The sequence below is a fragment of the Condylura cristata genome, unplaced genomic scaffold, assembly GCF_000260355.1.
Source record: "Condylura cristata isolate star-nosed mole 26May11 unplaced genomic scaffold, ConCri1.0 scaffold00012, whole genome shotgun sequence".
NCBI lineage: Eukaryota > Metazoa > Chordata > Mammalia > Eulipotyphla > Talpidae > Condylura > Condylura cristata.
Window position 1 is genome coordinate 119,296 of NW_004567113.1, and position 24,134 is coordinate 143,429.

The 24,134-nt window shown below is 35.8% G+C and overlaps 1 protein-coding gene across 1 annotated transcript in view; it reads right to left on the reverse strand.

The window, feature by feature from the left end:
- The window catches only part of RAP1GDS1 (RAP1, GTP-GDP dissociation stimulator 1), a 240,555-nt gene that overhangs the window by 39,898 nt on the left and 176,523 nt on the right, over window positions 1-24,134 (reverse strand). Inside the window, exons 8-9 of the mRNA XM_012724148.1 lie at window positions 1,070-1,213; window positions 474-605 (exon numbers count right to left, since the gene is read on the reverse strand). Of these exons, the coding sequence (XP_012579602.1) occupies window positions 474-605; window positions 1,070-1,213 (276 nt within the window). The remainder of the gene's footprint in view (window positions 1-473; window positions 606-1,069; window positions 1,214-24,134) is intronic.

Here is a 24,134-nt window from a genome sequence, read left to right on the forward strand (position 1 = left end):
AAATAATATTAAACTAAATATTATTAAACTAAATATTATCCAAACCCATGGATTACCCACACTTAAAATGTGAACAAGATAGAAGCATAAATTGAAGCACAATAACCTTACTATGAATAAACAGATTAAAATCTGTAATAAAATCACCAGGGAAAAGAGCATATCCTTCCAAATCAATGTATATTAGAATGATTCTCAAGTTTACTAAACTTTGAAGAAGAAAATACTCAAAGAAACACTTTATGATTATTGCTCATGCCCTTTAAGTAACAGAAGTTAGGTGAATGTATCAAGTATATATTTGCTATGGAAGTTACTTTAACTATTTCAGATCTCTAAACAATTAAGTAAAGAATACACATACTAACTACACACAATTCTAACTGTTCCAGTGTCAGTACATATAATGACAAAACAAGCATTTAAAAATCTTGAACATTTGATTAAAAAAATTAAGAGCTAATATGGCTTACCATTTCTGGCAAAATTTGCAACGGCCAATGCTCCAGCAAGCTGTAGCTGGTGGTTATTTGATGGAATCCAGGATAGCACCCTTTGAAACACATTACCTTTTCCTCCTTCAAATAATTTCTGCATGGACTCATCTGGTGGCAAATGAAACAAATAGATATGGGAGGGGTTTAAATATTAAATGGGAATCCATATTCCTACGTGAATATCCAACTAACAAACTACACAATTTACAAATTATAATTTGTAAAAGGAAAAAGTTATGCTTATTAACAATAATTTTTTTAGTAAAAACTACATAAATGAATTTAGAATTTTTCTATTTATGTCCCACTCAACCATCCTAGCTTAAAGTTGTTTGCTGCCCAGCTGTCTCTTCTTTGTGATAAGTTCTTTAAATATTTGAAGATTGTATAATGTTCACTATTTGAAGATTGTATAATGTTCATTATTATTATGATGTGATTAGTTTCAAACTCATAACAGAATTAAATAAGATAGAAATTGAGAAAATGTCTAATAGTATATATAAAATTAACAAAATTTTTAAGCAAAATTTGACAACCATGTTTTTTACTTAGTGTAAATTATAACTCACCTCCAAGAAGTAATAAAACCATTAGATCTGAAGCAGTTTTGAGCTCAGCAGTGTCATCCTCTTTGTCACTATCCACTTTCTGTTGAACAATCTCTAGGAGGCACTCTACTAGGCCTGCTTCAACCAACTGTAGCTTAATAACATCTAAAGAAATGTGAACAAGATAACCAAAATTTGAAATGAAATAGGAATTCTTGCATAAGTAATCCATTGTGAATAATTATAACCAAGATAATGCATATATCTGATAACACATTTTAAAGATTTCAGTTTCAAAAGGGAATTATCTGATAGTACAGTTCAAATGCACAAAAACATTATTTTATTTTTCTAATTGAAGTTACGTCACTTTACACAATATCTGGTAGCACCAAAACAAAATGATTCTCAGCTGTACTGGCAAATAATTGTATTATCCCATTCATATTATACTCATGTTATGATATACTAAAGTAAGGCAAAATATCCTTGCTTAAAATTAGTCGCACATTTCTGTTATACATTTTCAAAATTAAGCATATGTTTTTAAAAGTCTGACAACCTTAAATATAAATTTTATTTAGGTATACATCTTGCTGGTAAATGAATCAGAAGATTTTCTTCATTATTTACTCTTCCTTTCTCTCTCTTTGCTCTCTGGTACCCTCAAATTGTAATGCTGTCTTTCCTCATGTCATCACACATCTTAGTTTGCATTATTCCCTTAGGTCTCCTGTGGTTGTCAGATTTTTCATTCTTCCCATTATGTGCTTTGTAGCGTAGCTGCTGTAGATGGGGCTTGATCTGGGCTAAGCACATCTCCCTTCACTGATCAGGGGTCACACTGCTCTGGGTGGGCAGCTGGTGGAATCTGTGGAAGGTTGCAAGGACTGGGACCACTCTGATACCTTCCCTGATGAGGGAATGTGGTTTCACTGGTCAGAGCAGACACTTTCAGAGTCTAACAGATTGCAAGGCGTATGGTCACAATCTGTATCTATATTATCTATAACACACACACACATATGTATTTTATATACATATGCTACATACATATATATATATATATATATAATATACCCAACAAATCTTTTTTTTAAAAAAAGAATAACCCACTCAACAAATCTAATTTGTAAAAGTCGTAATTTAATAACTTTTAAGGTAGTATATTGAAATTTAATTGAGAAATGAAGTACTTTTTTCTTACATCATTGTTAATTTTGGTGCAAAATATTATTTCTCCTCTCAATTATGGTCAATGTCATTCTCCCCTCAACCAAAGCATATATAGACAATATCCACAGTAGCTTCAGTTCTACCAAACCCATCCTGTTTCCACCCTTCCCCCATCCAGTCACCTTCTAGATGCTTCTTATATATGGCGAGGAGTCACAGTTTGTCTGACCCTTTATTTGGTTTCTCCATGTACTGATACATAAGTGAAACCACACAATATTTATTTTCCTTATAATTTATTTCATTTAGCATAATCACTTAAAACTGTACACATGATGCTGCAAATTGTATGAATTTATCTTTTTTTATAACCCAGTTGTATTTCATTGTGCATATATCACATCTGTTTGATTCATTCATCTGTTTTGAGGATTTTTTTGTTATTTCTGCTATAATTTTTACTGATTCCTATATACTGGTTATCAGAATTTTTTGTTCATTTCTAATTCTTCAAGATGGGAAAGTAGGTTGTTTCTTTGGGTACTTGTTTCTTGATGTGGCTTGTATTGTGTACCCTTCCCTTTAATACTGTTTTTGCTGTGTGCCATCTGTTCTGGAAAGTCATGTCTTAGTTATCATTTATCTCAAGTATTTTTTTTTTTCTTTTTTGACTTTTTTTTTCTTTCTTATATGGAGATTGGTCTTAGGTTTTTTTTTTATTAGTTTTTGATTATATTTTTTACTTTTTTACATCATTCTTCATTTAGTGCATTTTTTTCATCTCAATTGTAATCACTATGGGCTTTACACCACCAATTCACCTATATGCCACTATCACAGTCCAATGCACTCTTCCCAACCTAGTTTCAATTCCATTCCCTCTCCCACCCCTTAAAATGTCTCTGTTTATAGTTGTTCATTTATTCTGTTTTTACTTTATTACATTTGTTTCTCTCTCTCTATTATTATTATTATTATTATTATTATTATTTTTTTTTTTTTTTTGTCCTCCTGATCATTTGCACTCCTGCTATGAGTGAAACTATCTGGTATTTTTCTTTTTCTGTCTGGCTTATTTCACTAAGGATGATCCCTTCCAACTCCATGTTGCTACAAAAGGCATGAGTTTATCTTTTTTGATTGCTGATTATATGCACCACATCTTTTTAATTTTGGCATTTGGGTTGATTCACGTCATCCCTATTATAAAAAGAGCAGCCATAAACATGGGGATGCAGGTGTCCTTTTGAATCAATATTTTTGTGTCCTGTGGGTATATACCTAGGAGTGGGATGGATGGGTCATATGGAAGCTCTATTTTCAGCCTTTTGAGGAACATCCAAAAAGTTTTCCATAGTGGTTTTATCAGCTTGCACTACCACCAGCACCAGCAGTGTAGGAGAGTTGTTATTTCTCCACATACTCACCAATTATTTATTGTTGCTAGTTGTTTTAATATATGACATTCTCACTGGTGTGAGATGGTATCTCATTGTGTGGTTTCAATTTGCATTTCCCTTATTACAAGTGATGTTGAACATTTTTTATATGCCTGCTGGCCATCTACATTTATTTTATGGAGAAGTGTCCTTTTAGCTCTTCTGTCCATTTTTTTGATGGGGTTGTTCACTTTATTTTTGTTGAGTTTAATCAGCTCATTTTATATACCTTTGTGATCAGTCCTTTGTCATTAGTATTGTGTGTAAATATTTTCTCCCAATCAGTGGGGTGTCTCTTTGCTTTGTGTAGTGTCTCTCTTGCTGTACAGAAGCTCTTTAACTTGATGTAGTCTCAGCACTTTATCATTTCTTTCAGTATCTTTGCTTTGGGTGTTGTATCTGTAAAGAGACTGTTGTGGTGTATGTCATGCACCACAACAACTTTTCTTCTAGATATTTTATGGTTTCAGGTCTTATGTCTAGTTCTTAAATCAATTTTGAGTTGATTTTTGTGCATGGTGCAATGTAGTAGAGTAGCTTCTTTCTTTCTTTCTTTCTTTCTTTTTTTTTTTTGTCATGTAGCAGTCCAGTTTTCCCAGCACCATTTGTGGAACAAGCTTTCTTTTGTTTCATTGCATAGCCTTTGCTCCTTTGTCAAAAATCACCTGTTCATAAACTTGTGGGTTTATATTCGGGTTTTCTGGTCAAATCCACTGGGCTGTATGTCTGTTCTTGCTCCAGTACCATGCAATTTTGATTATTATGGCTTTGTAGTATAGCTTTGAAGTCTGGTATTGTGATACATCTGTTATCTTTCATTTTAGTCAGTGGAGTTTTTGGCTATTTGAGTTTTTTTGTGGTTCCATAAAAATCTCATCAATAGTTTTTCTATTTGTTTGAAGAATGTCATTGAGATTTTTATTGGGATGGCATTAAATCTGTATATTGCTTTTGACAGGATGGCGATTTTAATGATATTAATTCTTCCAATCCATGAGCATGGGATGTCTTTCCATTTTCTTGTGTCTTCTTGTATTTCTTTTATCAGGATTTTATAATTTTCTTTGTATAGGGCCTTCACCTCTTTTCTTAGGTTTATTCCCAAGTACTTGATTATTTTGTGTTTCTACTGTGAAGGGCATGTTTTTTTTTTTGTTTGTTTTTGTTGTTGTTTGTTTTGTTTTTGATTTCTACTTCTTCTGATTGGTTGTTTGTGTATAGGAAGACTACTAACTTTTTTTGTGTTAATTTTATAGCCTGAAACATTGCTAAGCTGGTTAATTGTTTTGATTAGTTTTTCTATGGCATTCTCCGGGTTTTCCATGTCTACTATCATATCCTCTGTCATATCATATCCTTATCATATCATATCCGATTGTAACTGGCCTGTTTAGTTTTACTTTTTACCCTATTTGGATTCCTTGTATGTCTTTTTCTGTCTTAGTGCTCTGGCGAGAACTCCAATGTTATGTTGAAGAGCAGTGGTGACAGTAGACATCAATGACTCATTCATGGCTTTCATGACAGTAGACATCCATGACTCATTCATGGCTTTTCTCTATTAAGGGTAATGTTAGCTGTGGGTTTGTCATATATGGCTTTTATCATATTGAGGTACATTCTTTCTACTCAGAGGATTTTGAGGGTCTTAAATATAAATGGATGCTTAACTTTGTCAAATGCTTTCTCCTCATTTACTGATATGATTATATGGTTTTGATTTTTCTGTTGGATGATGTGATTCATTAGATTAATTGATTTTCTGATGTTGACCCATACTTGTGCTCCTGGGATAAAGCCCACTTGGTCATGGTGTATTATTCTTTTAATGCAATGTTGGATTCTATTGGCAAAGATTTTGTTGAGGATTTTTGCATCAGTGTTCATTAGGTAGATTGGTCTGAAGTTTTGTTTTTGTTTTTTTTTTTTGTGTGTGTTATCTTTGTTAAGTTTTGGTGTCAGTGTGATGTTGGCAGTTTTCCTTCTTTCTCGATTGTTTGAATAAGTTTGTGCAGGATAGGCACTAGTTCGTTTCTGAATGTTTAATAAAATACATTTGTAAATCCATCTGGTCCTGGGCTTCTATTCTTGGGGAGGGTTTTAATTACTGCTTCAATTTCACCAATTGTAACTGGCCTGTTTAGTTGTTCTATTTCTTCTTTATCTTGCTTTGGATGATTATAGAGTTGTAGGAATTTGTCCATCTCTTCTAGACTGTTGAACTTGTTTACATATAGCTATTTGTAGTATTCTCTGATTATTCTCTTGATTTCTGCAGTATCTTTTGTGTTTTCACCTCTTTCATTTATGATCCTGTTTATTTGTGCATTCTCCTGATTTTTTATGAGCCTGGCTAGAGGTTTGCCTATTTTGTTTACCTTTTCAAAGAACAAACTTTTGGTTTCCTTGATTTTTAGAAAGTTTTCCTAACTTTCAATTCATTTATTTCTGCTTTGACTTCATGTCTTCTACTATTGTTAGGTTATTTTGTTGTTCTTCCAGATCTTTAAGGTGAGAGATCAGGTTATTTCTTTGAGTTATTTCTTGTTTCTTTATGTGAGTTTGTATTGCTATGTATTTTCCTGTTATAACTGTTTTTAAGGTGCCTTATAAGTTTTGTAGTCCTCATTGTTATACTTCTCAAAGTATTTTTTAAAATTTATTTATTCGCACAGAACTGGGGGTACAGGCCAGAGATGTGGAGGGTGAGAGGATTCACCAGAGACAGAGCGGGGTACAGAACAGGCAGATCGAGGAAGTACAATGCTGAGGGGAGCAGCGGGCGGGCCAGGAGAGGTCTGCCACGCCATGTGGAGCTCCTCCAGGGCAAGCGGGGTTCAAACTCATGTGGAGGTGGCTTAAGCTTCTTTGTGCTGTGCTTTAACCCGCTGCGCCACCAGGGAGGGCCCCACTCTCAAAGTATTTTTTAACTTATTCTGTGATATCCTCATGATGCAATGGTCCTCCAGTAGTATTGATTTCAATCTCCAAGAGGTAGGTGGGATTCTTGCCTTCTCCATATGGTTTATTTCTAGTTTGATTCCTTCATGATCACAGAAGATAGTTGATATGATTTCAGTTTTAGTATATCTGTTGATATTTGACTTGTGTCCCAGTATGTGGTCAATCCTAAAGAATGATACATGTGGATTTGAGAAAAATGTGTACTGAGATGTTTTTGGATGCAGAGCTTTATAGATGTGTGTAAAGCCCTAGAGTTTTAGGTCTTTGTTTAGAACTTTAGTGTACTTGCTCATTTTATTTTAAATACTATGTTTATTTATTACTATGCACCATTTTGTGAATTTTTCCATCTTAGCTGTAATCCCCGTGGTTTCCCATTGCCAAATAACCCATCTGCCATCACCATAGTCCAGTGTATTTCTCTCCCCCCCTTACTGTTTTTAATCCAATTACACACTACATTCCCATAAAATGTCTCTGGTATATAGCTGTTCATTATTATTATTTTCTTGCCTGGTCTGCTATACTCCTGCTATGACTGAATCCATCTGGTACTTTTCCTTTACTTTCTGGCTTATTTTACTAAGCATGTTCTTTTCCAGCTCCATCCAAGTTGCTGCAAAAGACACGTGTTTATTTATTTTGGTTGCTGAGTAATATTCCATTGTATATATGTACCATATCTTTTTAATCCAGTCATCCACTTTTGGGCATTTGGGTTGTTCCATGTCTTTCCTATTGTAAATAAAGCAGCAATAAACATGGGGGTGCAGTAATCTTTTTAAATCAGTCTTTTTGTGTCTTTTGGGTAGATACCTAGGAGTGGGATTGCTGAGTCGTATGGAAACTCCATGTTTAGTAGTCTTGAGAAACCTCCAAACCATTTTCCATAGTGGTTGTTCTAGTTTGCATTCCCAACAGCAGTGCAGGAGATTTCCTTTTTCTCTACATCCTCACCAACATTTGTTGTTGCTAGTTGTTTTAAGATATGCCATTCTCACTGGGGTGAGGTGATTTTAATTTGGTTTTAATTTCTCATTGTGGTTTTAATTTGCATCTCCCTTATTACAAATGATATTTTTTCATATGCTTATTGGCAGTCCCCATTTCCTCTTCAGAGAAGTGTCTTTGTAGCTCATCTGCCCAACTGTTGATGGGGTTGTTAACTTTATTTTTGTTGCGATTCATCAGTTTTTTGTACATCTGTGATCAATCCTTTATCGCTAGTTTTTTGTGAGAAAAATTTTTCCCAATCAGTGGAATGTCTGTTTGTTTTTGTCTGTTGCTGTACAGAAACTCTTTAACTTCATGTAGTCCCATCTTTGCTTTCACTATCATTGCATTGGGTGCTGAATCTTCAAAGATGTTGCTGAAGTGTATGTTGTGTAGTGTTTCGCCCATGTTTGCTTCCAGATATGGTTTCCGTTTTTATGTCTAGGTCTTTAATCCACTTCAACTTTATTTTTGTGTATGGTGTGAGGTAGAGATCTAGTTTCATTTTGTTGCATGTAGCTACCCAGTTTTCCCAGCACCATTTGCGGAACAAACTTTCTTTGTTCCATTTTATCTTCTTTGCTCTTTTGTCAAATATTAACTGTCCATAAACCTGTGGGTTTATATGTGGGTTTTCTATTTGAATCCACTGGGCTGTATGTCTGTTCTTGTTCCAGAACCATGCAGCTTTGACTGTTATTGCTTTGCAGTATAGCTTGAAATTTGGGATTCTCTTTCTCCTTAGTCATGAGAGTTTTGGCTATTCGAGGTCTTTTGTGGTTCCATATGAACCTCATCAATATTTTTTTTTTTCTATTTCTCTGAAGAATGTCATTGACACTTTTATTAGGATGGCATTAAATCTATATATTTCTTTTGGTAAGATGATGATGTTAATTCTCCCAATCCAAAAGCAGGGGATGTCTTTCCATTTCATGGTATCTTCTTTAATTTCTTTTAACAGTGTTTTACAATTTTCTTTGTTTTGGTCTTCACTCTTGTTAGGTTGATTCCCAGGTATTTGATTCTTTTTGTTCTAATTGAATAGGGGATTTTTTTTTTTGACTTTTATTATTTCCTGTCTTCTTTGCGGTTATTTCGGGCTTTGGGGTTATTTTGTTGTTCTTTTTCCAGTTCTCTATGATGGGAGGTTAGATTGTTTCTTTGAGTTATATATTACTTTTTTTATGTGAGCCTGTATGCTATATGTTTTCCTCTTCTGCTTTTAATGTGTCCCATAAGTTTTTGAGAGTTGTTTCATCATTGTCATTCTTCTCAAGGCATTTTAATTTCTTCTTTGATCTCCTTATTGATCCAATTGTCCTCCATTAGTGTGGGTTTCAGTCTCCACGTGGTTGGTGGGCTTCTTGCCTTCTTCACATGGCTTATTTCTAGTTTGATTCCTTCATGGTCAGAGAAAATCCTTCATGGTCAGATTTCGATATTAGTGTATCTATTGATAATTTATCCTATGACCCAGTATGCGGTCAATCCTAGAGAATGATCCATGTGGATTTGAGAAAAATGTGTACTCAGAATTTTGGGGGTGCAGTATTCTTAAGTGTCTGTTAGGCCCATGTTGTCCAGGTCCTTGTCAGAGCTTTAGTTTCTTTGTTTATGTCTTGTTAATCTGTCCATTGTTGAGTTGGCATGTTGAAGCCTCTACTATGTATGTATTTTCTATGATGTACATTTTCATAGATGATAGCAGTTTCCTGATATATTTTGGTACTCCTTCATTTGGTGCATATTTGTTGATGATTGTTATGTTTTGTTGTATTGTCCCCTTAATCACGATGTAGTGGCCTTCTGTGTGTCTTTTAACTTTTTTTTTTTTTTTTTTTTTTGATGTTTGTAGTCTATTTTGTCTGGTATAAGTATAGTTGTTCCTGTCTTCTTTTTTGTTCCATTTGCTTAAGGACTGTTTTCCATCCTTTTATTTTCAATCTGTTTTTATGTTTTTATTCATGCATTTCCTGTAGACAGCAGAAGGTTGTGTTCTGTTTAATCCAGCCTGCCACTCTGTGTTTTTTATTGATTAGTTTAAGCCATTTACAATTAGATATATTATTTATACACTGGCACTTATATTGCCATTTTTTTTTGTCCTTTTGTATTTTTATTCCTTGCTTTAAACTCTTCTTGTTCATTCTTCTGCTGGATTTGGTTTGAGGGTATTTTTTGAGTGGGTAGTCATGACAATATCATGGAGTTTCTGTTTTTGAAAATGTCCTTATTCTTTCTTTGTAGGAGAAGGAGAGCCTCGCAGGATAGAGTATTCTTGGTTTACATTTGATGCTTTGAAGTTTGTTGAGTATGTCCCTCCACTCTCTTCTTGCCCATAGTGTTTCTTCGGAGAAGTCTGATGTCAGCCTGATCGGTTTCCCTTTATCAGTTATGTGTTTCTTCTATCTTGTCATTCTCATTATTTTTCCTTGTTTTGTATTTATGGTAGTTTTACTATGATGTGTCTTGCTGTTTTTCTCCTTTCATCATGGTAGTGTGGTGTCCTTTTTGCATGTTGTGTGTTTATTTTCATTTCCTACTTTATATTAGGGAAGTTCTCTTGAATTTATATTTTCTTGATTCCCTGGCCTTTCTCTTCACCTTTGGCAGAACTATAATTTTAATATTTCCTTTCTTCATGGTGTCAGATGGCTCTCAGAGTGTTTCTTCATTCCTTTTCTTATTTTACTTCTCTTTCTTTTTCTGTTGTTCCTCTTTATTTCTGTGTCTTCATGGGCGTGGATTCATTCTTCCTTCTAATCTATTCTGTTTTCATTGCTTCCTCATAATTATTTCTCTTCTCCTTAGTGATCTTTTAATCTCCTGCATTTCTTTTATGTCCTTTTTAAGGTCTTATTTTCATACTTCAGTTCATCTCATATCTTTTTTTTTTTTCCCTTTATACCTTTTTGTTTATCAAGATCACTCTAAATTCTCTGACAGGATGGGCAGTTCTTCTAAATCTTTTTTTGATTTCTGGTGATTGATTTTTCTGTGGTGAACTTTTCCCCTATGGCCTGGCTTGTTAAATGAATTTTTTCTTCTCTCTGTCATTTGTTTTCTGCTGCTTTCTATGCATTGTATAATGATATATAACCCTTGTGACATTTTGTTGAATGTTGCTAGTATTATTTAACTGGCATTTCTTCTGGATGCTCCTTTTGGGGCGGCCAAGGGATGTTTTTGTTGGTGGCGGTGGTCCCTCAGTCACCTGATTTCATTAGGGAGCTTTGTGCTACTTTTGGCAGTGGTCCCAACCCTAGTCTGGTTTTCTGTTTAGTTGAGGTACTACGTTTTAGTTGTGGTGGCTCTGCCACTGTCCAACTTCTAGTTACGACCATGTGCTATGTTCTATCCACTACTGAAGGTGGACCCTGTCTGCACAATATGAGCTGTAGATATATCCTGCTGCCCTTCCTGTTAGTGGCCAGGAGCTGAGAACAGGCTGTCGCACCATTCCCAGCTAGCTAGCAAATGTCCTGGGAAGTAAAGGAAAAAAAGGCACAGATTTTCCTATACAGGCAATGCCCTGACCACTTCAGTCTGTGGCCAATGGTGGGAGCTGAGCACAGGCTGTCATGACCCTCATGGCTAGCTGGCAATGTCCTAGGAAGCAAAAAAAAAGAATAAGTAAAAAAGTGCAGCTTTCCTCTTTCAGGCAAAGCCCGGCCTGTCAGGGCCTTTAGCCACACCCTGTCATTTTGGCTTAATGGGGGGAGCTGGGCACAGGCTGCCCATGCCCAGCCATTTTTAGCTAGTGATGGGAGCTGAGTGCAGGCTATCTCACCCCTCTGGGCTGGTTAGTAATGTCGTGTGTGTGTGTGTGGCGGGGGCACACAGATTTCCCTTTTCAGACAAAGCCTTGCCTATTTTAGAGCTTTTGGTTACTTCCTGCCTTTCTCAGCTAACGTTGGGAGCTGGGCACAGGATGTTGTGGCTCTCTTGCCTAGAAAGGTCCCAGGGAGTAGAAAGTGCAGAATAAAAGTGTTAGGTGCCCATTCATGGCAGAGGCTCATCTATTTCAGTAGCAGAAGTGAGCCCTTTCTAGGGCTGATATTGAGTGTTGTTTGCTGGGCTGCCACTCCCTGACTGGCTTCTCTATCAGGGAATCCCTGCTCAAGGCCGGAGCAACTCTGCCATGCCTCTGACTGCATCAGGGGGCTGGGTGTTTCCAGGGGCTTGTGCTGGACCCCTCCTCTACCCCGGTGGTGGTGAGAAGGCTTAGAGTCCTTTGCCACTGCTTAGGATCTGCAGCAGTCTTGCTCCCCTCAAGCAAATTAATCCTCTAACCTTTGTTGTCCTTCTGGGGTTTTCAGATGATTCAGCTTTCCCAGTTGACTTTAGTTTTTGTTTGTTTTGTTCTTCTCTCCTCCTTTTATTTCCTTGGTCAAGGCATTCCGAGTTTGTAGGTGGGGAAGGGTGGTTGGGATCCAGATCTCCCTCTTGCTTCTTTTTCCATCGTATTCACTTTCTTCCTGTTTCCTCCAATTTCTGTTTTTAGACAATAGTAATAGCAACTGTCTAATGCATTTTGGTGGTTCTTTACTGAGTATGTATTAATGCCCACTATGGTCTTCGTGGTTCATTATATAGCTCTCATCCTTATTTCTTATCACCTTTTTAAGACTGACATCTATTTTATCTCATATAGGTATGGATATCCCACCTTCTTTTTTGTGCTATCTGTTTGTAGCATGGTTTGTCAATCTTTACTTTCAGTCTGTTTTTTTTTTTGAAACTTAGGTGCGTTTCTGGAAAGTTGAAGAAAGTTGAGTTCTGTTTCCTAATCCAACATGATGTTCTGTGTCTTCTTGTTGGTGTCAGGCTATAGACATAATAGTAATTATTGGTATGTGGAAAGTTTGTTACTTGCTATTTGTTCATAGCTTTGTGGTTCTATTTAATTCTTTGGTCAGTTCTTTGTGTTCTTTCCCCCTCTTTGGTTTAAATCTTAAAGCATACGTAACACTTTTTTAGAAAGAGGTGGTATGTGTTTGCAAACCCCCAAAGATTTTGTCATTCTGAGAAGGTCCTTATATATAGAAAGGAGAGCTCTGCAGGTAAAGTATTTTTGGCAAGCAATTTCTGTCTTGGAATATTTTGACTATGTCGCTCTGTTCTCTTCATGCCCATAGTGATTCTTCAGAGAACTGTAATGTTAGTCTAATTGGTGTCTGTTTATAGGTTATCAGTTTCTTTCAGCTTATTTTATTTATTTATTTATTTATTTTTAATTTTTCAGGGACTATTTGAAGTATTAGTATGTGTCTTGCTGTAGATTTCCTTTCATGTAGTTTCTAGTTACTTTAGCTTCCTATCTACATTTCATTTTTCAATTTTGGGAACATTTCTTCAATTATTTCTTTAAATAGTTTTTCCAGGTATCATTTTTCTGTCTTCCTTTCCTTATGGTATCAGTTAATCTCCAAGTATTTTTTCATTTCTTTTCTTTGTGTTGCCTTTATTATAATATTTCTTTTCACATCTGAATCTTGAAGATTATTGAGTCATTAGTCCACTTGGTCTATTTATTTTTTCCCATGGGCTCCCTCCAGTATTTTAATATTCTCTATTGATCATTTTAGCATCCTGGATTTCCACTGTTGTTTAAGTTTTAATCTTGTGTTTTTGTTAGCATTTGTTTGCATTTCTGAGTTTTCTTGTACATAAGTGAGACTTTTCCTGTTTTTTTTTTCTTCCATCATTCTAAATCTTTGGTTTTCTTAATTATGGCACATTGAATACTTTATCTGATAGAAAGAAAAACTTTCCATATCTGTGTTATCTGATTTTTCCTTCAGTGGTATATTCATCTCCTGATCATTTGTGTTTTTCCTTCCTCACTGTTGATATTCAGGTTTGCTCTGTTATAAGTAGGGCTTTTGCATATGTAGTTCTTTTTCTTCCATCACCCTGAGTGTTTCCCATGTGGTGCATACAGTACAGGGGTCCTACCTTGGAGTAGATCCTAGCATGCAGTGTGGTGATAGTTCTTTTTAGTGATTAAGCTTATGGGCATGGAGGGTCTCCCTCTGGCTCCACTGTATAGGCCCCAGTAAGTTGCCTAGTAGTGGTTCCAGCTGGATACCTGAGGAAGGTGGGTGGGAACTCAAGAAGGTATGCTGGGGCAAGTCCTTGTGAACTGTGTGGCAGTAGCTATCTCCATAGGAATTTAACCTGTATTTTGTAGTTAAGATGTACTACAATAATTGATTTAATTATTGTCAAACTATCTTTGCATACCAGAGATGAATTCTAATTTATAATGATATAAAACCCTTGTGACATTTTGTTGAGTGCTGCATCAATGTTCATCAAGTACATTTGTTACAAAATTGTGTTATATGTTTGATTTTGATACTGAGTTAATGCATCATAAGTTGTATTAGAGGAATTCCTTCTTACATATTTAAAAAAATGAGTTCTTTAATAGTTTCATAAAATTAATTCTAGAAGCCATGTTGCTTTTTCCTTTTTTTTTTTTTTTGGCAACAATTCATAGGCTTACTCAATTCATCTGTTGCTTCCTATTTTCACATTGGTAGATTATGTGGACTAGAAATTTATACATTTCTTTAAGGTTAGCAAATTTATAGGTATATAGTTGTTTATAATATCTTCATGACATTTTGTATGCCTATGATAGCTGTCAAACTATACTTGATTTTTTCCCTTTTTTGCTGTGATTCTCTTTTTTTCCCTTTTTTTCTCACCTTATGGAATTAGAAAAAGAATAAACAAACTGTAATAGAACAGAAAAAAGTATAAATTGTAGCAGAAGTAAATTAACTAGAAATAAACAGTGCAAAATGATTAATGAAACTAAAAACTGGTTCTTCATAAAAGTTAACAAAATAGACAAGTTCTAGCAAAGCTAACCAAGAAAATAATCACAACTAAATAGAACCAAAAACAAAAGAAGAGAAATCACAACAATGCTGCAGTTCAATATATAGTTCAATATAGTTCAATGCTGCAGACATTGAACTATAAAGAAGAATAAATAAAGTGATCCCATTTAGGATCACACCAGAAAATACTAAACTAAACAAAGGAATAAATGATCAATACTACATAGGACACTGTAAAAAGAAACATAAGACATAACAAAATGGAAAAATATCTTTTGCTAATGAATTGGAAGAGTCAACATTCAAAACAGGCATTCTATTTAAGGTAACAGACTTTCAACATATTCCAGTAAAAATATCAATGACATTTTTCAAATGAACATTTTTCAAATCACATTTTTCAAATAAACACTACTGAAATTCACATCAAGTCACAAAAGAACAGAAGAGCAAAAGCAATCATTACAAAAATGAAAAACAATAGAGGTAGACTCAATTTTTATTATAAAACCACAGAAATTAAAACAGTCTGGTATCTGACCAAAATAGATAATACAGTTCTAAGCAACAGATTTGAGAACCCAAAGACAAATCCACACCTACATGGATAGTTATCTATGAATAAGTAGCCAAGAAGGATAGCCTCTTTTAAAAATGGTGTCGGTGGGCCCTCCCTTATGGCACAGCAGGTTGGAGCACTGCACTAAGAAGCTAAACCAAGCTCTTGGTCAAACCCATTAAAAATTAAACAGTAAAATAAAATCATCGCAGTTCTTTATATTTCCTTCCTTTTTGCTTATGTTCTTTTCCTCCTCAATTATTGAATGAGTTCATTGATTTCAGCTTTTCCCCTTTGTAATTGTTTTAATTAGCACCATTATAATTTAAAGCACAAAAAACTCCCTCTACATAAGACTTTGTAATGAATCATATAATTAAATGTAAAATAAAAGGTAATTAAAGATAAAATAAAAATAGATTTAAAAAATAAAGATAAAATATTTTCAATTTCATTTTTTAGAAAAATGTATTTCTATGATTTTTTTCCTGACCTATGAAGTACTGTGCTTTCTTAATATTTAAAAACACAAAGATTTCCTAGTCACCATTTTATTATTAGTTACTAGATAATCCCCTAAAATCAGAGAACATAACCTAAGATTGCATCCTGGAAAGCTTGTTGAAGCTTTTTTCAAAAGTGGTATGTTTTAAATGTTTCATGCATACTACTAAGGTAATGACTGTGATCATGATCAAAGTGCTTTTAAACATATCTAATAAATCAAATTTTTTTAAACTATGTGTTCACATTTTCTATGTTCCTATTTTCCATCTCCTTGTTCTATAAATTAGTGTGGTACTAAAATGATATTTATCCCATGCCATTTGTAGATCAGTCTATTTCATAGTTGTGAATACTTTTTTTCATATTATTTGGGGTTCATGTGTAATTATTATAATTTCCAGATGAACTGAACTATTTTCCACTCTAATCTTTTTCTTCATTCACACTAAGTCTGTTAATCTTAAATTTTATTACAGCTGATATTAATATATATAACACCTGCTATCTTTTGGGTTGAATGGTATAATTTTGCAATACTTGTGTTCTCAACAATTTTTTGTCAAACTTTAAATCTTATATTTAAGAATTTTTGCTTGTTTTAAAACCATGGTTTAATTTTTAGAAATTATGTTTAAATTGTTTTTAACTATTAACCTTTTAACTATTAACCTTTTTTAACTTTTAACCTTTTAACTATTTTATGACCACTAAAATCTAATATAATTTCTGAAATACCAGTACATATATTTTTATGCCCTAGTTTATTTGTGTTTCAACCCAAATGGACTCACTAAATGGAAGATAACTGAGGGAGATCAGCGATTGGGGAGCTCCCATAGAGGAACTCCAATCCAGGAGCACCCAGATGCCCAGGCCCTAGGAAGGGCCTCAGACTAGAGGCTTGCTTGCCCTTGTCCCATGTTCCCCTTTCTCTCATTTCCTGTTACTTTGAATTGAGAGGTGTTTATAAAACAAAACAAAACAAAAAACATAAATAATCCTTTCATTAGTTTGGTAAACACTTTTAAAAATTATTTACGGGTGGGCAGTGGGTTAAAGCACAAAACTAAGAAGCTAAAACTTAAGCACAAGCACGATCCCCGCCCCAGAGGTGACCCACATGGCACGGCAAACCTCTCCTGACCTGTCTGCTGCTCCTCTCAGCAGTGTACTTCTACAGTTGACCTGTTCTGCTCCCTATTCTGTCTCTGGTGAATCCTCTCACTGCCACTGTACCTCTGGCTTGTATCCCAGGTCTGTATGCATAAATAAATAAATCTTAAAAAAAATATTTCAGGTTCCCAAGCAAGATGGCTGCAGAGTGAAGACACTGAATTCATTGTCTCCATGCTCACACAGTAAGATAGACTCAAAATGGACTATCGACTTACATACTATGAGTTTCAACCCAAATGGACTCACTAAATGGAAGATAACTGAGGGAGATCAGTGATTGGGGAGCTCCCGTAGAGGGGCTCCAATCCAGGAGCACCCAGGTGCCCACGTCCTAGGAATGGCCTCAGACTGGAGGCTTGCTGTTCTTCTGCCTACTTCCACACCTACCCACAAAACCTGGAAATAAAGACTTGGGAGTAAAGATAGACAACTCAGCTCTGTGAGTGGAGCCCAAGCTGCAGGGAAAGACTGCTCAGCATAGGTACATAGAGCCCTGGAGGTGGTGCTGGCACAGCTGGGAGGCTTGCAGCCCTTCTGGCCACTCTGCTAGCCCAGTCCCCACAGTAGAGACTGGAGACTTGTGCACTATTAAGGCTCTGCCCTGTGCACAGAGAGGTAAAGAACCTGCAACTGGATCCACTACAGGCCCAGCCCCATGGAGGCTTACAATGCTTCTAACATGACCCCTCCTCCTATCCCAAGAGCACATTGAAGCATAGAAGGAACCCAGGACATCAGAAGTCTAAGAAGATCAACAGGTGGTCAATTTGGGCTGCAATGCTGCCCCATGGGTTTGGTGGCAGGAAAACTAGCTAGGGAGCTTTCCTTGTGGCACCGAACTGGGAGAAATCTCTGGTGCCACCAAGTGGCCACACATACCTGAAATCAGGTGACTACAAGAATCACCAGAAGGAAACTGTCAGGAACAGCCATTATGCTGGAGGCCCCTAGATTGCAAGAGACCCTGGATGGAAAGAAACCCCAATAACTTCCTTATTAGTCCAACTACATTAGGGGGCAAAAAAGAAAGCCAAACAAAACTATAGACTCTGGGAAGGCTGTACCAGTCATAAGGTACTCCCGAGGGGACCAGCTCAAAACCACAAAAGCTAGCTAAATGGGAGCCAACAGACATTAAGGGCAATTTTCCCCTACCACATGGTGGTGTTTGTAATTTGTTTGTTTGTTTGTTTATATGTTTGTTAACTTCCTACAATACCCCAGCTGGTAGATTTCTGTGCCCTTCCTTCATTCTTACCCTGGGTTTCTGACCACTCTAACTTTCTCCTTAGGCTCCAACACTATTATTTCTATAGCTTCTGCTCCTTCTGATACCTCTCTGCGATCTTCACTCCTCTCTCTTTTCTCCCATTTAACTTTCACATCCTCCTATCAACTTCCTCCATATTGTATTTCCATGTCACCCTCTCCTCTCCTCTAACCTTCTATCTCACTCCCTACTCCCTATTAACACAATTATTTTATCAAGACACACCTAGAAGAAGCGGGAAATTCATCAGAGAAAATCACCCCATCCAGGCACTTCTTTCAGGCACCTTCCAGAGACTAGAAGTTGAACACCACAAGAGACACCTGGCTGTTACTGGCTGAGAGGACAGAGACAATTCCACACAGCAGGGGCTGGAAAAACAGGAGATATTTATACAATACACAGCTTAGAACACCCTCCACAACTGAAGTGTCTGGAAGACCCTTGGCTGTCCCAAAAGGAACATCCAGAAAGAATGCTGGCCAATAATAGCAACACTGTGTCTCAATGAATAGAAAGTATTAAAAAATACATGACAGGGAAAAGAAGAAAAAACAAATACCTAAGAAAGTCCATAGGGGAAAAGTTTACCACAGAAAGATCAATCATCATAAATCACCAAAGACATAGAACTGCTAAGTCTATCAGATAGAGAATTTAAAATCATCATGATAAACAAACAAAAATAAGATGGGAAAAAAATGATATGAGGTAAGCTATCAAGGAATTAAAGACTGGAATCAAATGATATGAGGCAAAAGATGATATGAGGCAAGCAATCAAGGGATTAAAGAATGGAATCAAGGAAATGAAAGAAATGAAAAAGAAAAAAATGACATGAGACAACAATCAATGAATTTAAAAAAATAAATGAGAGCTTAAAAAAGGAAATGAAAGACATGCAGGAAATGAAAAAGGTACTACAGGACATAAAAAATGCTGGGAAAAGTTAGGAAAAAACAATTGATGAAATGAAAGAATGAATCAGCACCCTCAAAGACACAGAAATAAATAGAATCAGAACAGAAGAAGAAAGAGAAGTAAAAAGAAAAAAGGAATGAAGAAACACTTCAAGATCTATCTGACACCACGAGGAAAGGAAATATCTGAGTTATAGGTATCCCAGAAGGTGAGAAGAAAAATTCACACAGATAATAGAACTTCCCTAATATGAAGGAGAAGAAAGTAGACATCCAAGAGGCAAAGACATCAAACTACTATGATGATAGGAGAAGAACAGCAAGACACATCATAGTAAAACTACCAAGAATACAAGATAATGAGAATGACAAGAGGGAAGAAACAAATAACCTATGAAGGGAAACTGATCAGGCTTAATCAGAGTTCTATGAAGAAACACTATGGGCAAGAAGAGAGTGTAGAGAATACTCAAGAAACTCTAAAGCATCAATGCCAACCAAGAACTGCAAAGCTCTCCTTCCTCTACAAAGAAAATATAAGGACATTTTCAGACAAACAAAACTCTACAATTTTTTCAAAACTAAATCCTCACTACAAGAAGTCCTCAAACCAAAACCAAAATAAGAATGAAGAAGAACAGTTAAAAACAAGGAATAAAAATACAAAAGGACCAAAAAAAAAAGGCAAATATAGGTGCCAATATATAAATATTATATGTAAATGGTTTAAACTCATCTATAAAAAGACACACTATTGTAGGCTAGATGAAAAAAAAAAACAGAATACAACATTCTGCTGTCTACAGGAAACGCATCTAACTACAAAACATAAAAAAAAAAAAATTGAAAATAAAACCATGGAAAACAACCCTACAACAAAATGGACCATAAAAAAAGGCAGGAACAGCTATACATACATCAAATAAAATCGACTTCAAACTCAAAAAGGTTAAAAGAGACACAGAAGGCCACTACATTATGAATAAGGGGACAATACAACAAGACATGACACTCATCAACATATACAAACCAAAAGAAGGAGCATCAAAATATATAAAGAAACTGTTGTCATCTATAAAAACGTATATCAGAGAAAATACATAGTATGAGACTTCAACCTGCCACTCTCAACAACAGACAGATCAACAATACAAAAAATAAGCAAACACAGTAAAGTTCTGAAAAAGGACCTGGACAACATAGATCTAACAGACAGACCTATAGAACACAGCACCTCAAAAAATCTGAGTACACACTTTGCCAAATCCACAAGAATCATTCTATAGGATTGACTACATACTGGGTCATAAGATAAATTATTAATAGATACACTAAGATCGAAATCATACTATTTTCTCTGACCATGAAGGAATCAAACTAGGAACAAAACATGTGAAGAGGGCAAGAAACCCACCTACCAATATCCCTAATGAACACTAATGCAAAATCTTCAACAAAATCATAGCCAACAGATCCCAATAATGCACTAAAACAATAATATACCATGACTTTTATTCCAGGAGCACAAGGATGGTTCAACATCAGGAAATCACATCAACCAAAGAAAAATAAAGCCCATATAATCATATCAATAGATGTGGAGAAAGCATTTGACAAAGTAATCATATCAATAGATGTGGAGAAATCATATAACCATATCAATAGATGTGGAGAAAGCATTTGACAAAGTTCAACATCCATTTTTGTTTAAAGCCCTCGAAATCCTCTGAATAGAGGAAACATACCTCAACATGATAAAAGCCATTATGAGAAACCCACAGCCAATATCCTCAATGGAGAAAAGCTTAAAGGAAAAGCCTTTCCTTTAAGATCAGAAACAAGACAAGGATGTCCACTATTGCGAATGTTCTTCAACATAACATTTGAAAGTCTAGTCAGAGCATAAGACAGGAAAATGATATTCAATGAATTCAAATAGGGAAAGACGAAGTAAAACTGTCTTTATTTGCAGACATTGTAATGATTTACATGGAAAACACTAAAAACTCCATAGAGAAACTAATCAAAATAATCAACCAATTTAGTAATGTAGCAGGATATACAATAACACACAAAAGTCAGAAGCCTTCCTATACACAAAACAACTGATCAGAATAAACTGAAATGGAAAACAACAACAACAACAACAACAAACAACATCCCAATTTCAATTAAAACAAAAAGAATCAAATACCTGGGAATAAACCTAACAGAAGAGTTAAAAGACCTCTACAAAGAAAATTACAAAACACTGTCAAAAGTAATACAAGAATAACCAAGAAATGGAAAGACATCTCCTGCTTATCGATCGGGAGAATTAACATCATCAAAACTGCCATCCTACCAAAAGTGGTGTACAGACTTAATGCCATCCCAATAAAAGTCTCAATGACATTCTTCAAAGAAATAAAAAAAAGAAAAATTCATGAGATTCATGTGGAACCACAAAAGATCTCAAATAGCCAAAACTCTCATTACTAAAAAGAAAGAAGAATAGAGGTACTACAATCCCAGAATTCAAGCTATACTACAAATCCCTAATAATCAAAACTGCATGGTACTGGACCAAGACAAAAACACAGACCAGTGGATTCAAACAGAAAACTCAGATATAAACCCACAGGTTTATGGGCAGCTAATCTTTGACAAAGTAACAAAGAATATACAATGGAACAAAGAAAAGCTTGTTCAACAAATGGCGCTGTGAAAACTGGGAAATTACATGCAAAAAAAAAAAAAAAAAAGGAAAGTAGGAGCTCGGGAGTCGGCAAGACGGTGGCAGAGTAAAGATGCTGAGACCACTATGTCCAGGCTTGCATGGGAATATATAAAAACAGACTTTAGACTTAAATGCTACAAGTTTCAACGCAAATGAGAACACCCTGGACTCACTAGAAGGAAGGTAATTGAGGGAGAATCAAAGATTGGGGAGTTCTGATAAGGGGACTACTATCTAGAAGTGTCACAGACAGGATAAATGGAACACTGCAACTCCAATCAATAGGGGGAATGCCCAGGCTCTAGCTCCACAGACGGAGGCTTCCTGTTCATTTGGCTCAGTGAGTAGCAGTAAGCCAGGGGAAAAGACTGTGCAAGTGGGCACAGAAAGCCCGAGGTTGGGGAAGAAAATCTGGTGATCTAGTGATGGGGGCAGCTGCAAGGATTGCAACCCTTTCACCCCCATAGCATAGGCCTGGAGGCATTAGTCACTAAGGCAGAGCCTGCAAGTTCACAAAGCCCCTGAGATAAAAAAAAAGATGTGGAAAAAAAAAAAAAAACAACGGTTAGACTGAATCAAAACAGGCTCCTTAAGACTCCCCTGAGTGGTAGGGAAGACTGCTCACAGAGAGACAGCTCTGAGTGGGCACAAAGAGCCCTGAAGGCCTAGAGGGAGGACCAACAGCCTGCAAAACTGGATGGAGGGTGTGCAGAATTAGGACTCAAGGATTTATTGAACAGCAAAGGCTGTAAGCCATGAAAGCCAGTAAGGTACTGCCTTGCAAGGCTCACACTGCTCAAAAAATAAACCAAACAAGTGACTGGTTCAACCACAGGCCCAGATGCAACACTCCTACTGCACCCCACCCTCCGGGGCTACATTCAAGCATAGAGGGAACACAAGGCATCAGAATGCTATAAAGATCAACGAGCACCTTCCAGAGAGAAGGACTCAAAGAGTTACCAGAAGAAGCTGAACATCACAAGAGACACCTGAACATCACTGGCAGCGACAACAGACATAATTTCACACAGTAGGGGCTGGAAAAACAGAAGATACTGAGAAAAATAAAATAAAATAAAGCTCAGAACACCCTCCACAACTGAAGTGTCTGGAAGTCCCTCTGCCATCCCAGAAAGAACATCCATAAAGAATTCCAGTCAATAATAGCAACACCATGTCTTAATGAATAGAAAATATTAGAAAATGCATGACGGGGAACAAACAAATATTCAAGCAAATCCACAGGGAAAAATTCACCACATAAACATCAGTCACCAGAAAGCATCAAAGAAATAGAAGAACTGCTAGCTTATCAGATAGAAAATTCAGAATAATCATGATAAACAAACAAAAAGAAGATGAGAAGGAAAAAAAAATGAAATGAGGCAAGCCATCAAGGAGTTGAAGAATGCAAACAAGGAAATGAATGAAAGAAATGAAAAGGGGGGGAAAAAAAAAAAGATGAGACAAGCATTCAATGAACCGAAAAAAGAAAATGAGACATTAAAAAGGAAATAGAATAAAAACAGGTGATGAGAAGGCCACTAGAGGAGATAAAGAATGCTGGGAAAAGTTATGAAAACAGAATAGATGAAATGGAAGAATGAGTCAGCAGCCTCAAAGACACAGAAACAAAGAGAATTGGAAAAGAAAAATAAAGAGAAGTAAAAAAGGAAAAGGAATAAAGAAACACTTCAGGAGCTATCTAACACCATTAGGAAAGGAAATATCAGAGTTATAAGTATCCCAGAAAGTGAACAGAAAAGCCAAGGAATCGAGAAAATATTCACAGAGATAATAGAAGAGAACTTCCCTAATATGAAGAAGGAAATGAAAGCAGACATCCAAGAAGCAAGAAGAACACCAAACTACCATGACAGGAGAAATACAGTAAGATACATTATATTAAAAATTCCAAGAACACAAAACAAGGAAAAGATAATGAGAAAGACAAGAGGGAAGAAGCAAATAACCTATAAAAGGAAACCGATAAGGATGACATCAGACTTCTCCGAAGAAACACTATGGACAAGAAGAGAGTGGAGGGACATACTCAACAAACTCCAAAACATTGAATGCCAGCCAAGAATACTCTATCCTGTAAAGCTCTCCTACCTCTATGAAGAAAGAATAAGGACATTTTAAGACAAACAGAAACTCTGCAAATCTGTCAAGACATAAGACTCACTCCAAAAAATAATAAAAGGTGGCCTCAAAATAAATCCAACAGAAAATAATGAACAAGAATACTTCAAAACAAGGAATAAAAATAGAAAAGGACTAAAATGGAAATTTAGGTGCCAATTTATCAATATTATCTCTAAATTCACATGCTTAAACACATCAATAAAAAGAAACAGAGTTGCAGGATGGATTAAGAAATAGAACCAAAAGTTTTGCTGTCTACAGGAAACACATCTAACTGCAAAAGATAAACACTGATTGAAAATCAAAGAATGGAAAACAGTTCTACAAGCAAATGGACCAAAAAAAAAAAAAAAAA